Here is an 11,772-nt window from a genome sequence, read left to right as displayed (position 1 = left end):
GTGAGGGTCGGTTATATAGAGAAGAAAGTCTAAAGGCTAGTTCAGGGCGGAGTCCGCCGGTCATAGTATTTAATCACTTCTACTCCATGCTATACGAATATATTCCATAAATGTGATGTTTATATAGGCTCAAAAGGTAGATTATTTTGGCGATACGAGCAGTTGAAGAAATGGGAAGGTCGAGTGCCATGTATGACTTCATACGCGGCTAAAACGATGCAGGCATGAGTCAGAAAAAGGAGAAAAAGAAAACTGGGAAAGGGATTCCGTAGATCGCATTAAGATGTTCCGTCCATCTAGATCCTGGGACGGGATGTATATGTTTTGAAATAGCATGGTGAAAGAAAAAAAAGAAAATATTGATCCGAAAGGATCTCTGAAGAAACGCCGGGCTCCTCCTATGTCTACCAACCGTCCGATGCAAGTCGATGTATGTATACCGCAGATCCAAGATGGCGGGGTAAGAAAAGAATAATAAGCAAGAAAATAAGATCGCGGACTACTGGAAATGCGACTTTAGTCCCTCGTATATAACGAATATAAAGGCAGAGCTGGGCGCTGATCGAGCAACTGTTATGCCACACCCACGATACAGCCCAGCTAGCCCGTGCTGCTTCCAGAGAGTTTTCCCCACGGACCAAAAGGAAGGCATCTTCGTACCACCCTTGGCCGAATGCGCGGCGATATCCTCTGTCTGAATCCGCGACTTGATGGTGTCGGCTGGGTAGAAGATGAAGTTATAGAGGACACCGGCCGTCGCTCCGGCGATCATCTGCTGATATACCGGTAGATTCGGCTGCTCATCGTTACTCCCCAGTTTCCCTTGCGGCGGAGAATTATAATGCCGAAACATCGCAGAGACACCTTCATAACCACCGAACCACGATGCAGAACCGCCCGTTTCACGTATCAAGGTGCCTAGCTGGCCGCGCCAGAGACCCAGAAGCCCATGCGTTCGAAACACAGCCGAGACGATAGCCAGTGGTCGGAGTGTTTTTGCGTGCTCGCCGCTGGGAACTTGCATTTTGCATTTAACCAGCTCGACGGGCGTGAGGAGTATGGAAGTGAATGAGCCAGATGCAGCACCGCAAGCTAGCAAACCGGTGTAGGGAAGATTCTCCTGGCCACCGTAGATGTATTTCCGTGCCAGGTTTTGTGTGAGACGGTAGCTGAAGAAGAGAGAGCTGTTTTCGATCGCAGCACCGAGAAGGGGAGCGCTGATGCCGCGGTATAGACCATGTATGCCTTCTTGACGGAGGGACTGGCGGAAACAATCGATTGGGCCATTGTAGCGGAGGGGGACGCCGTCAGGCTGGGACTGTAGGCGTACTTTGACGGTGTCGAAGGGGTATTCGATGCATTTTCCGACCATTCCGGCGATCTGAGAGTGGTTAGCTGAGAGCTTTGCAATTGTAGGTGGTGTTACGAGCTTACAGAGCCGAAGACGATGTCCTTGGCCGCATCGATGCCATGATGTTGAGCCCTCACAGGCAGGTCGGAGAGCTCGACGTTCATCGCATGGATGGTCGGCTGCTGCTTCACCGCTGAGAGCGTATCTCCATCCATGGCCATGGCGGTGACCGATGCAGGCGGTTGGGTGGTTTAGGGGCTGAACACCGGCGGAGGAGAGGATCAGATGTAGTTGCTGGATAAGCCGCTATCGGAGGGACATCACAGAAGGACTGTCTCCGGTGAAGCGAAACATTATTCCCACGAGAACTGCATGCCAACACTGGTGCTTGTAACTATACGGTGGAACGGACTTTAACCAAATTTAAAGCTGATGCGATGTGGGTAGGTTGACTTATAAATAGACGGTAGGCGGCTGAGAATGACGCCAACGACGAAGAAACGAGATATGCAGACAGCGGGTGTCAGATATAAACGGCTTTGCGTGCTGAGGTCAAGCTTCGTCCATCTCGTCTGGTTTTTGTTTTCTCGTTCTCTCTATCTTCGTCCTTTTCTTCGTCCCTTTCGTTTCTTTTTTTTTTCCTTTTTGGGCCAAGAGAAGTTTCTTGCTTAGTCATAGATAAAAGTGGGACATCTCGGACTTCGGCCCCACTTAGATCCGCTTATCTGATCAAAAAGATAAGATGATACGCTAGTCCTCTTTGGGTAACTTTTCTCGGAAAGAAAGAAAGAAACAGCAGAGAAGAGAAGAACAGTAAAGAACAGAAGAAGGAGAAGCAGAAAAGAAGGAGAAGGAAAGATGGCAGAAGACATGCAGAAGTCCGTTGAGACGCCCTCGGAGACGCCCACCGTCCCTGCTCCCGCTTCTTCCACGTCAGGACAGCCAAAGGGAATGCGGAAAAATGGTAACCTCCTCCTCGCAATGCCCTTGCTCTCTCTGCTCAATTCTCTGACCTCGTCTAGGTAAAAACTGGCATGCGCCCAAGACTGCCTTCAGGCCTACTGCCGGACAGACCTCATACGCAAAACGACTCGAGGAGCGAAAAGCGATGGCCGTCATGAAGGAGAAAGAGAAGGAGATGAAGGATGAAAAGGAGTCCATACGACAGGTCAGTCCTTCATCTGGCTCGCTGCATACTCTACATCCATCTAATGCATGTCTCGACTAGGCCCGTATACAAGCGATCAAGGACCGGAGAGCAGCCAAGGAAGAGAAACAGCGATACGAGAAACTGGCAGAGAAAATGCACAAGAAACGAGTCGAGCGGTTGAGGAAGCGCGAGAAGAGGAATAAGCTGCTCAATTCTTAGATGGATTCACTATTATACGGGTTTACTTGCATGCGCTGGAGTACGGAGCTTATGATGGATTTTTAAAAGTCGACTTTGGGCAGATTTCGAAAGGGATCTTTATGAAAATAAGACTGCACTACGGGTGAATCAACGAGTGGGCTGAAGGCTCCAGACACCGGCCATATATTGACCTGCCTAAGACTCCTTTATCCCAGGGAGAGGCCGTTGAAACCACCCCACATGGCTGAATACAGTGAAACATCTTTGAGGTTGTTCCATTGATCAAGACTAACAGCACTTGTAGACAGAACAGCACATAGTAGAGCATCAATCAATGAATAGACTAAATGTAGCCTTCACAGTATCTATATACAGAGTAAGCTACAGTATCTATGTAAGCTTGAGCCTAGAAGACTATTTGCTGCAGAGCTCAGGGATGACGTACGTAGAAAAACAAACCCTTGTCGATAGCAAAAACGTCAGCCAACAACCATCCTGCAACCCCAGCTCCTAAACCGCGACTGCACTGTGGAGTGCATCCCTTCACTAAGCAGCCAGATATTGAGAGAAGCCAAAGATGGACAAGGCAGAGAACCTCAAGATACCCCCTTTAGTGGTGCCTGCCGCACAACAAAGTGCTGCAGGCGTCGCCGATGAAAACACCGAGATGCAAACAGCTTCACCCAGCGCGGCGATAGCAACAGCTACAGCAACAGGTACAGGCACCGTCCGCCGCTCTCCTCTCCATGGCAGACACTATCCTTCTCTCCATAACAACCTCTACATCCCTCACCAGGCAAGCGTGCCAGACCCGACGCTGTTCTCCTTCTCCAGCCAGCCGGAAGACAAGTCCTCCGACGTCGAGAAACGCGATATACTGCGCCGGAAACACCATAAGCACCATAAATCGCGGCATGAGCGCGACGAGAAACACGCTCGAACCCAGAGTTTCCCTATAGAGCATGTGACGGAGATGCCGTTCCAGCTGGGTAAGAAGAGAGCTCGCGCGGCTGCTGCGGAAGCCGAGGAGAAGGCGAGGGCGAGAGAGAGGGAGCGAGAAGAGGAAGCCCGTCGACTGAGAGAGGCGAAGGAGGCGAGGGAAGAGCTGGCTGGTCGGTTTCCGTTTGTTAAAAAGGAAGAGGTCCTCAAGAAGGCCGATCTCGAGGAGTTACGCGAGAAGAGACTCAAGGAGGAACAGTACGTTTATATCTGGTCAATGGTGCTTCAATTTACTAATATATATATGAGTAGAGCAAATTCCGATGCTCTCGGAGATATTACAGATCAGTCGGCTTCCTTCTCCCAACGTCTCGACAAGGCATGCTACAACCTTCTCGACAACGCAGCTGACATCCGTACCTCCATCCGCTCCGTCCAAGTGATCACCAATCGCACTGTTGAACGTCATAGAGATTTCGATGTCCGCTCCTCCGCCATGCTGCGCGAAGCCAAGGCACAGATTATGAAATTCGACAACTTCAGCCGTCAGATAAAGGGCATCGACGCCTTGGAGGCACGAATTATAGCTGCCAGGAAGGAGGCGGCAGTGCTGGATAAGAGATTGGAAACTGCGCGTGGGAGAATCATGGCCTGGGACCGCGAGGAGGATGAATGGCAGGCTAAGATCACGCGGCGTCTGAGGATGTTGGCTGCGGCGGTTATTCTGATGTTCGTTGCTTGGGTGGGCATGAAGATCATGGGCTGGTGGCATCCGGAGCCTGTGTTTGATATTTTCCGTTCCAAGACGACTGCAGTGGCTGCTGTTCCGGGAGGGGCGGATGCTGAAGTGTGTTCGCAGGGTGTCTCGCCGGACTGGAGCTGCTTGAAGTCTTCTCCTGGTACAGAGGCCGCTGTTGAGATTGCAACTAAAGCTGTCGACCATACAGCATCCAGATCTACTACCATTGAGGCAGCTGGCTTGGAGGAGCCTTTGCAGCGGATCATCGACGAGCTCTGAATTCGCATCCCTTGTTTGCAACATGTCTGCTCACACATCTCAATACCAAGTTCGAATCATCACCTTACCAGAATCAGGGCTGAGTTGGACATCCCATTCTACCATTGAACGAATTGGGTAGACTTGCATGGAATGGCGTCCTGATGGGTTAAGAGGTTACGGCTACACTGATACTTCACGGTAGACAGCACGGAGTTGGAGGATATTGGTTGAAATAACCTGGCGTTTTTATGTATTTTACATCTGTATATGATACCCCATTTGCAATCTAATGAGATCGAATTTGCTGTTCATTTATGCAGCATAATTATCGGATATTTATCTACACGTAGATATACTTATACTGTAAGTTGTATGAAGCCGTTTTTATCACACGGCAAAAACCCTCAACCATAATATGTCGTGACCGTTCATATGCAGAAACCAAAGACGCGCATTCCCAAAGCACACCATCCAAGCGTAAAACCCGGGCAGCAAATATCCAGAATATCATCACTGAAACGAGCTGCCTCACCCTCTTCGCTCAAGCAGCAGCACCCGGCGCACCAGCGGCAGCTCCAGATTTCTTCTTCTTATCCTCTACCAGCTCAAAGTTATCCTCCGGCACGTCCCCGTAGTTTTCCAACAACCACTCCATCACCTCCTCGCTCACGTCTCCTTGCACTGTGATCTCCTCGTTCGTACCTGTCGCGGCGGCAGCGCCAGTAGCCTTCGTTACCGAACTGCCAGTAGCAAACTTCTTGCCTAGCCCCTTTGCTACCTTCTTGTTATCCAGCCCATGTGCCTCTAGTCCTGATATCACGGTGACGAACTTCCGCTTGTTCCTCTCCACACGTCGAATAAGGATCTTCGACGCAGCTTTCTTCTCATGTTCACGGGTCTCAGCTTGGGCGGCTTTAGCTTCCTTTTTGGCTGCGTCTTTGGCTGCGCGTTCGCGAGCTGCTACGGACAGGGTGGAGAGGTTTGCGGCGATCGTTTCTGACCATCGTTAAACCTTGATATAGATATATGTAGAGAAGGAGGAACAGGCGGTGAGCATGGGGGGTTAGTACCGTCAGAGTATAGTGTCTCGTAAAGCTGGGGGTGTGATTTCTCTAGCCATTCTTCGCATTTCTTTGCTGTGCCGCCAAATTCACAGTACTAGATCATGGCGTCCTAGTCAGTCACGCGAGTCCCCTGAAGCTTTAGATAGTGTGAAGCGGAACATATATAGCGGTATATGAACAAATCTTCCTTATCGGATGGTATTCCATACCTCTGGAGGAAGAGAGCACACTGTATAGAGCCATCTGACATGTTAGCATCCTTCATCCCACTATCAGTTTTGGAGGGGTAAATCTGCAGCTAGATCCAGGGCCTACCTCCACAGTAAACTATATGGCGGGCCTGAGGCTCGGCAGGGGCAGCGTGCGAGTCTCCATTATCAGTGTCTGCCATGATTCAGCCTTTATATTCGGTGTATAAAGGGCGCAGTTGATCTCGGTGGCTTCGTGCTTCTACTTTCTGCGTCGTCCAGGAACAAGATAGACCAGCTTATGTAATAATTTATGCTTATCTAAGATGCTTACCTAAGGCCGGATGTAAAAGGAAGGTAGATCCCAAAGATGAACGTCTTTCTTCTTCTTCAACAGTGGGAAGAGGATGACTTTCTGCTCATCCTTGGGTCTCTTTGCGCGATGACGCAGGGTAGCAGCCGTCGTGCGGCGAGCCGGCATAGGGTGGTATCCCGCCAGGCCTATCGAGGTATGGGCTTATCTGACCAGGCGATCTCCGGCGCCTCAAACCGTTTAATATCCTTTGTTTAGATCGCATGACGACGTGGACTTGTCTTTCGGTCTATCTCTCGCAGAGAGCACTGGCAAAGGATAATTCGACATTTGAGTGGCCCTGGTTCAAGTCTCGCTGTAAGTACTATCTGCCGAACGAACCGAGATTACTCTACGAGACGCCAATGGAGGAGGACTGAAGTCATCGCTAGTTACATGAGCTCGGTATATATATTGCGACTACATGGATAGAATCATGCCATCTAGCTGGCCTGGCCCTGGTCTTGGAACTATGTAGCCGTGTTTTCGAGAGCTCCCAAGGTCTCCGCGGTAACTACTGCGTATCTCTACTCAACTCATAGGCGGAATGCCGAGGATGTCGCTTAAATCATCCCCAGAGAGACCGTCAAGCGACACCAGGCGTGCGAGTATCTATACTTACACCGACAAGATAGGAGAAACTATCCTCAATAAACATCCTGGGTGAAGAGGTTTCTAGGGTTACGACCTGATTTTCCAGGCCGTTGTTCCTATAGCACCCCTGTCGATATCGAAACCCCCCCTCGAGGTTCTAACCTACACAGTTCTAACCTGCACGATTCTTATCTACACGGTGTCAGCTGTGTTATCAACGCATACACGAATGATAGCTCTAGATGATGTATCTGCACAATTGAACTGCCTGACTACGACCAGCGAATTATACAACCCTGACATGGATCGGATATATGCATGGCCGTTAAGACTCATGGATACTTGCAAATTACATGCATTGTGCTGATTCCTTCCCATTGCCGACCACCAGCGGCTCGACGGCATGCCTCGACAACTGGCCTAGGGATGAAATTGCAACACATCAAGGAAGATAAACCTGCCCAGGTCTCGTTCGTATCGGCCTTGCAATGCTAACTGGTTCCGGCATACGTATGCTGGCCTAGATTTACAGGTTGCCCGCGGGATATTCTCGACTTTTATCTTGCCGTAGGATGAGGGATAAGTGTACATGTACAGTGCAAGTCTCCCTATGCCCCTCCCTCCTGCCCCTCGTTTAGCGGTGCAGGGATGCGGTTGACATGAAAAGTACCGAGCTCCCACTGTCATCTATACATAGGCATAAGCTCGACGTTTGAGCAGCTAGACGGTCGATCATCAGCAAGTACCAGGCGCTGTGGATGGTGACACCATAGTTCGTATCATAATTCCCCGCAGTTCCTTGGGGAGAGGCAGTCGTAGATAGGCCATTCCATCCCGCCTGGCGGAGTATTCCGGAGAAGCGAAGCGGCAGGTTTGCTGCTGCATGGGAAATGGCCCGATAACAAGAAAATCCCAAATTCTCCTGAGAGTTCGATATCAATCTCGATTCCACATCTAAGACAAGCAGGAGATCGAGTCGCAAGCGACGAGCCTATAGACGCCAACCATATCCCGAACCTCCCTCATTCCTGGCGGCTCAAGGTACAGGTGCTGTGGTACCGAGTACAAGATGATGCACAACACACGGCCTGCACGGCCGATAGAGGTTGCACCGCGACACTGGGAGGGAAAAGCAAATACCGAGTTTCCAACTTCACCTCGAAAGCTTGATGATGCTGTGCCCGCGGTATTCATGAATTTTATACTCAAACCGCACAACATCGATCTCACCACACGTGGAGTGAGGCTGTGGTTGTCGATATCTCGCAACCTTGCCAGGCTCCCCCTCGTTGTCTCGACCTTTCTTGGTTTTTGCGGCCTTTCGGAGCTGGCGATGGATGACTCGGAGATGTCTTTGAAACTGCGTCAAGCGCGGGGCGGGGCCGTGGCCATGATATGTATAGGACATGTATAAGGCGGGCTAGGCATCTCTAGTCCGCTTCATCGTGGCGACAGGCGGGCGACTCCTGGCCATCTCCAGGGCTCTACTGGGCTCTACTGGGCTCTACTGGGCTTTACTGGGCTTTACTGGACTTCATGGGCGTCCTTTGCCTTCGTTATTCTTCGTGCGGTGGAGCCCAGAAGACTCTGAAGCGCAGGGATATTGGAGGCTTCCCGGAGGTCAAGGCACACCCGGACGTCTTCCTTGATCTGTTCATCCTTCTCATCCTGACGCAGGGAAGAGAGAGGGACCAGAGACGATAGGGAGAGACAGGGAGACGGTCTGGATGGCCCACTCCGCGATAAGCGGAACCTACAGAGTCGATATCAATGTGTATGTAGCTGTGATAAAACAATTTATAGACGAGCTGGCGGATAAGAGAAGCCGATAAGATGGCGGAATACGGGCCAGTGGAACCGATAAATCTCTGTCTTGCCTCTGACACACTGCCTGATACCTCCGTCGTCGCCGTATCCTGTATATCTTGTATATCTGCTGTGGTAGAAGCCGTCGATATAGACCAGGGAACAGCTCATCCATGTACCGGCAAGTGGACTTTGGAGGCAAACCAGGGCTGTTCTAGACTGCTGGCACCTCTTCGTGTCTCCGATATTCTTTTTTTACCCTCTTTTCCCTTTTTTTTCTTTTGCTTTTGCATTCACTTTGCCTTTTGCGACTTGCATGGATGGGCCGCGATTAGATTTTGCGCTTCCACAGCCAAACCTGGCCATCGCTAATCTTATAGCCCATAAGCCCATAGCCCGCCCTACCCACCGACAAGTTACTGATGACGCTTCAATTGGTTTCCTGGTAGATGCTGCGGCTTACATCTTGCGCTGCTCCGGCTCTTCCAGCTGCTCTGTGGTTCATATACTTCCCACCTACCCGCCGTCCCGCAGCTCTCTTTATCGCACTCTCCTCCACCGACTCCTCCAATCTCTCACTTCCCGCCCCATATACCGGACGCTCGCAGAGACACTCTCGCAGTCGGCCCTCGATGCCACTGGCAACGAGCTGATTACTCGGCTTTCCCTCACTGCTCGGCTCATCATATTTCTCACAGCTAGTTGTGTTTGTGTGCGGACATGGACATGGAGTGCAGGGCTAGGGCCGGTGACGACGGCTCGATAGAACGAGAACCCTCGAGACATGTCGACTATCTGTCTCATTCCTGGCGGGAGGAGGACGTCTGCAGCTCGTGGAGGTATATCTCGGCCAAAAGGGACGAGTACGAGAGTGGACACAGACTGGAGAATGCTGCATGGCGTTCCTGGGCAAGGATTCGCTTCGATCTGGGATCGTTTCCTGCAGAAGCTCTGAACTGGTCGGTTATATATATACTGTTATATACGGAGTAGACAATACTGATGTTTATCAACTAGGCAAAAGGATATAGATGTCACTTGGCTCTACGGGCCACTACAAGTACAAGGAGACGACCTCGATGACCGGTCAAGTACCTCGTCTCCGACTCCTTCGTCTCCAGCTACCTCGAACTCCTCCCTTATCGATAAAAAACCGATCCTGAAGAAGCGGACCATCTCACAGTCCATACTACAACGACCACACTCTACACACACCTTTCTACGGCTTGCCAACGCCCTGATCAAGGCCCAGGACGGCTCAGATGGAAGATATCTCTCCGACTACCCGGTGTCCCGTCAGGATGTCGAAAAGTCGCTCGGAGTCAGCTCGGACAGTGCTGTGGCAAACATGTTCTTCCCGGAAAACAACAGCAACCTCCCCGATAAACGACACATCAGCTTCAGCAACGAGGTAGCGCAGTGCGTGGCGGTGGAAGACGACGACGAGGCGTTTGACGGAGAATACTACGGCTACTACCACCCCGTTCACGACTGTGGCGTACTCGAAGACGATGAAGCGTCTGACGACGGCGTGATGATGACGAGACACTACCAGGACAGACCGCCCCTCAGCTCCCAGAGCACGCCACGAAGCAGTTTCAGTAGTGACAGCAGGATCATCGCACATCTGCCGTCCACCACTCTAAAATACCGACCTGATACCCCCGAACCCCAGCAAGAGGCCACCACCCCGCGGCCCGTACGACCTACCCTGTCTCGCTCCTCATCTGCCGAAACCCTGCGTCCATCCAGCCATCATGCCGCCAAAACAATCTCCCACGGCGACTTCTTCCTAGATGAAGAGTACGGCCTCGACGAAGATTGGAACACAGGCTGGGACACCGACTGGAAGGTCCAGCAACCCAAGCCGGTTAGACCGACCTCGTCTGCTTCCTCTCCATCCCTCAGCAGCCAGTGGTTCGGCAACGCAAAGGCCAAACCGACTACTTCGCAAAGCACGAGCGAGCAGGGGAAGTCTTTCTCCTCCTCTGGCGTGTTCATGCCGTTTGGATATGGCGACAACAGTTCTGACGGGGAGTATGAGTGGCCTGACGAGAACGGCAGAAATGCCAGCCGTGGCGTGATTGATAGGGTCATCGACACCGTCAACACGGCCAGAGATATCGCGCATGTTATATGGAATGTTGGCTGGCGCGGCTGACTAGCCGACACGTGTGCGAGGGCACATTTGAATCTAACATATCCTTATCCCTCCAGGATGGACCAGGTCACTGCGAAACTACGGCGACAACTCCGCGCCAGTCAACATGGGCCCTAAATACTCAGACACTTCTACACTACAGACTGTCTATTTGATATTACGTCAACGTCCCTACGTTTACAGCACTATTATCATCAAAAGTTGAGGCTCCGCTACTCCTAAGAGTATAGACCAAATCGACACGCAGCCGCTTGGCTGTCGAACGAATTAGTGGCACATTCTTACTGCTTGACATGGCCAGCATCGCTCTTTCAGAGATCGAGCAGCCTATTCCTGACGCCGGCATGGACCGGACGTCAAGCATGGCCATACACAACGCTCCGAGATACGACGAACAGAGTATCATAGTGAAGTTTAGGCTACAAAAGTGCTTTATAGATCTATGAAGTTACGATTAACGAAGGCGCTTCCGCTTGTTATTAAATCTAGTATTAATACATCTTTACATATCCATATTCCTCCGTAGTTCTAGCTCACACAAGTAGCTATCTACATAACTATACTCCGTATACTCCGTATTATACATATAGATATTATACATATAGATATTATACATATAGATGTAGATATAGATGTAGATGTAGATGTATGTAGAAGATCGATCATGTGACGTGGAGATACAGGGGAATCGAGCAGGGAATCAAAGACTCGGGGAAACGCCAATTAATGTAAAGGGGGAGATCGCGAAAATGAAATTGCTCAGGCCCTCGCTACGCAATTGCAGTTGAGCCACCGCAGCGCTAGGAGGTGCGACATAGCCCGCCCCGTCCTCCCTCCAGGCTCTCCTCCGTGGCTGTCTGGCCGTTATTTAAATATCCCGCGTCCCTTTCGACAGAGTACCTATCTACCCCGTATACACCCCTCGAGCGTCGCCTGCAGCTAGCCCGGCGCGATCGATCTCCCTCC

General features: G+C 51.0%; 5 protein-coding genes across 5 annotated transcripts; 3 read left to right on the top strand and 2 right to left on the bottom strand.

The window, feature by feature from the left end:
- Nucleotides 1-499: 499 nt before the first annotated feature.
- GIQ15_04683 (amino-acid transporter Arg-13) lies at nt 500-1,572 on the bottom strand (the record flags this gene model as incomplete). The annotated part of the gene is made up of 2 exons (XM_033552100.1): nt 500-1,381; nt 1,435-1,572. 2 exons carry the CDS (start codon nt 1,570-1,572, stop codon nt 500-502), a joined length of 1,020 nt encoding a protein of 339 aa, XP_033405830.1.
- A 637-nt stretch (nt 1,573-2,209) lies between these two features.
- Nucleotides 2,210-2,720, top strand: GIQ15_04682 (rRNA-processing protein CGR1; the record flags this gene model as incomplete). The annotated part of the gene is made up of 3 exons (XM_033552099.1): nt 2,210-2,315; nt 2,374-2,519; nt 2,580-2,720. The coding sequence occupies 3 exons, from the start codon at nt 2,210-2,212 to the stop codon at nt 2,718-2,720; spliced, it is 393 nt and encodes a 130-aa protein (XP_033405829.1).
- Nucleotides 2,721-3,279: 559 nt separating this feature from the next.
- GIQ15_04681 (uncharacterized protein) lies at nt 3,280-4,659 on the top strand (the record flags this gene model as incomplete). Its single annotated transcript, XM_033552098.1, has 1 exon — nt 3,280-4,659. The coding sequence occupies one exon, from the start codon at nt 3,280-3,282 to the stop codon at nt 4,657-4,659; it is 1,380 nt and encodes a 459-aa protein (XP_033405828.1).
- Nucleotides 4,660-5,182: 523 nt separating this feature from the next.
- GIQ15_04680 (translation machinery-associated protein 22) lies at nt 5,183-6,096 on the bottom strand (the record flags this gene model as incomplete). The annotated part of the gene is made up of 3 exons (XM_033552097.1): nt 5,183-5,637; nt 5,712-5,777; nt 6,021-6,096. The coding sequence occupies 3 exons, from the start codon at nt 6,094-6,096 to the stop codon at nt 5,183-5,185; spliced, it is 597 nt and encodes a 198-aa protein (XP_033405827.1).
- Nucleotides 6,097-9,365: 3,269 nt separating this feature from the next.
- Nucleotides 9,366-10,806, top strand: GIQ15_04679 (uncharacterized protein; the record flags this gene model as incomplete). Its single annotated transcript, XM_033552096.1, has 2 exons — nt 9,366-9,604; nt 9,663-10,806. 2 exons carry the CDS (start codon nt 9,366-9,368, stop codon nt 10,804-10,806), a joined length of 1,383 nt encoding a protein of 460 aa, XP_033405826.1.
- Nucleotides 10,807-11,772: the final 966 nt, after the last annotated feature.

Source organism: Arthroderma uncinatum (assembly GCF_011692745.1).
Source record: "Arthroderma uncinatum strain CBS 119779 chromosome Unknown scaffold3, whole genome shotgun sequence".
In the NCBI taxonomy this organism is placed as follows: Eukaryota; Fungi; Ascomycota; class Eurotiomycetes; order Onygenales; family Arthrodermataceae; genus Arthroderma; species Arthroderma uncinatum.
This window is presented reverse-complemented; position numbering and strand designations above follow the sequence as displayed.